General features: G+C 44.2%; 1 protein-coding gene across 1 annotated transcript in view; it reads left to right on the top strand.

Moving 5' to 3' along the window:
* Positions 1-1,058: 1,058 nt before the first annotated feature.
* The window catches only part of LOC115231306 (fibrous sheath CABYR-binding protein), a gene marked incomplete at its 5' end in the record, with an annotated part of 5,223 nt that continues 3,450 nt past the window's right edge, over positions 1,059-2,831 (top strand). The window contains one exon of the mRNA XM_029801362.2: positions 1,059-1,932. Coding sequence (XP_029657222.2) covers positions 1,059-1,932 — 874 coding nt within the window. The remainder of the gene's footprint in view (positions 1,933-2,831) is intronic.

The following is a 2,831-nucleotide window of genomic DNA, read 5'->3' as shown; positions in this document are numbered from 1 at the left end:
GCTCGATTAAAGGCAGTGCTCCAGCATGGCCGCAGTCAAATGACTGAAACAAGTAAAAGAGACCGATAGAATAAGTACTGGGCTTACAAAAGAATAAGTCCTGGGGTCGAGTTGCTCGATTAAAGGCGGTGCTCCAGCATGGCCGCAGTCAATGGACTGAAACAAGTAGAAGTACAATGCGAATATGAAATTTTTTGGTTATCCATTATAAATGTCAATAAAAGGTAAACGGAATGAAAGATGAATCTATTTTTTTGTCAGGAACGAAGAAGATATGCACAACCACTTCAAACCACACCAAAATTTTTATTGTGTTACATTTTAGATGTGTTCAATGAAGCGTTAAAAGATTTAGTTTAAAAATGCTCAGAACTTTCCAGAAAGCTTAATATATGTACACACATACACACACGCACACACAGACAGACATATATACATATATATATATATATTCTTAAGGCGGTGAGCTGGCAGAAACGTTCGCATGCTGGGCGAAATGCGTAGCCGTATTTCGTCTGCCGTTACGTTCTGAGTTCAAATTCTGCCGAGGTCAACTTTGCCTTTCATCCTTTCAGGGTCGATAAATAAAGTACTAGATACGCACTGGGGTCGATGTAATCGACTTAATCCCTTTGTCTGTCCTTGTTTGTCCCCTCTGTGTTTAGCCCCTTGTGGGCAGTAAAGAAATAGGTTTTTCGTCTGCCGCTACGTTCTGAGTTCAAATTCTGCTGAGGTCGACTTTGCCTTTCATCCTTTCGGGGTCGATAAATAAAGTACCAGTTACGTACTGGGGTCGATGTAATCGACTTAATCCCTTTGTCTGTCCTTGTTTGTCCCCTCTGTGTTTAGCCCCTTGTGGGCAGTAAAGAAATAGGTTTTACGTCTGCCGCTACAATCTGAGTTCAAATTCTTCCGAGGTCGACTTTGCCTTTCATCCTTTCGGGGTCGATAAATAAAGTACCAGTTACGCACTGGGGTCGATGTAATCGACTTAATCCCTTTGTCTGTCCTTGTTTGTCCCCTCTATGTTTTTTAGCCCCTTGTGGGCAGTAAAGAAATATATATATTCTTTTTTTATTAACATTTTCCTTTTATTTCTTTTTGCAGCACAACCAACATCGACCAATACATTGAAAGAAGATGCAGTAGAGGAGGTCACGAAGGGTGTAGATGCCGTGACTGTAGCTGATGCAGCACCAGTTGAAGCAGCACCAGTGGAAGTAGTACCAGTGGAAGTAGTACCAGTTGAAGCAGCACCAGTTGAAACAGCACCAGTTGAAACAGCACCAGTTGAAACAGCACCAGTTGAAGCAGCTTCAGCTGAAGTAGTTGCTGAGGCTGCAGCTAGTGAAACGGCTGTCGAGACGCTCGCAGCTGAGCCAGAAAGTGGAGAAAATGACAAGACGAAAGAGGAAGTTGAAGAGAATAAGGTAGAGGAAAAGGTAGCAGAGGTAGTCGAATTAGCAGTGGTCGCTGATGCGGTGGCCAGCCAGGAGTCTGCCCCGATGAAGGAAGCAGAAGAAACACAAGACGCAGTGGTGGAGGAGAAAGAAGAGAAAAAGGAAGAAGCTGAAGAGGCAGCAGCCCCCGCCACCGCCGCCGACACTGATGCTGTGGAGGCTCCGTCTGAGGAAGTCCCGTCTGTGGAAGCCCCGTCTGAGGAAGCCCCATCTGAGGAAGCCCCGTCTGAGGAAGCAACCCAGGCTGTTGATGAGACAGAAACGACAGATGTAGCAGCTGCTGAAACAGCATCCACTGAAATAGCAGCCAATGTAACAGCTGAAGAGGAACACACAGGTGATACAGAAGAGGAACTTGGAGACACAATTGTTGGTCTCCCTGATGGTGATGATGATGATAAAGTTCCCACTCCCCCCCGTGCTACAACGCCAGACTCAAACACAGAACACACAGACGACAAAAAGACAGAAGGTACGTTATCATCTCTTTCTTCTCAAATTAATCTCTATTTGACTCTTTTAGAATTTGGGAGTGGCTGTGTGGTAAGTAGCTTGTTTACCAACCACATGGTTCCGGGTTCAGTCCCACTGCGTGGCACCTTGGGCAAGTGTCTTCTACTATAGCCTTGGGCCAACCAAAGCTTTGTGAGTGGATTTGGTAGACGGAAACTGAAAGAAGCCCATTGTATATATGTATTATATATATATAATATATATGTATGTATGTATATATATATATGCGTGTGTGTGTTGTGTGTCTGTGTTTGTCCCCCTACATGCTGACAAACGATTGCTGGTGTGTTATGTCCCCGTTACCTAGCGGTTCGGCAAAGAGACCGATAGAATAAGTACTGGGCTTACAAAGAATAAGTCCCAGAGTCGATTTCCTCGACTAAAGGCGGTGCTCCAGCATGGTCACAGTCAAATGACTGAAACAAGTAAAAGAGAAAAGAGTGAGAGTATATACATAGGTGTGGCTATATGATAAAAAAACTTACTTCCCAACCACATGGTTCCAGGTTCAGTCCCTCTGCGTGGCATCTTGGCTAAATGTCTTCTACTATAGCCTCAGGCTGACCAAAACCTTGTGAATGGAATTGGTAACAGGAAACTGAAAGAAGCCTGTTGTATATATATATATGTGTGTGTGTGTGTGTGTGTGTCTTTGTGTACGTGTTGACCCTCACAGTTTGACAACTGGTGTTGGTGTGTTTACATCCCTGTAACCTAGTGGTTCAGTAAAAAGGGACTAATAGAATAAGTACAAGGCTTCAGAAATATGTCCTGGGGTCGGTGTGTTTCACTAAAGCCCTTCTTTCACGGTGGTGCTCCAGCATGGCCACAGTCAAATGACTGAAAGATAAAAAGAAA

The sequence above is a fragment of the Octopus sinensis genome, unplaced genomic scaffold (assembly GCF_006345805.1).
Source record: "Octopus sinensis unplaced genomic scaffold, ASM634580v1 Contig18131, whole genome shotgun sequence".
NCBI lineage: Eukaryota > Metazoa > Mollusca > Cephalopoda > Octopoda > Octopodidae > Octopus > Octopus sinensis.
The sequence above is the reverse complement of the archived record's forward strand: the minus strand, read 5'-3'. Positions and strand labels throughout refer to the sequence as shown.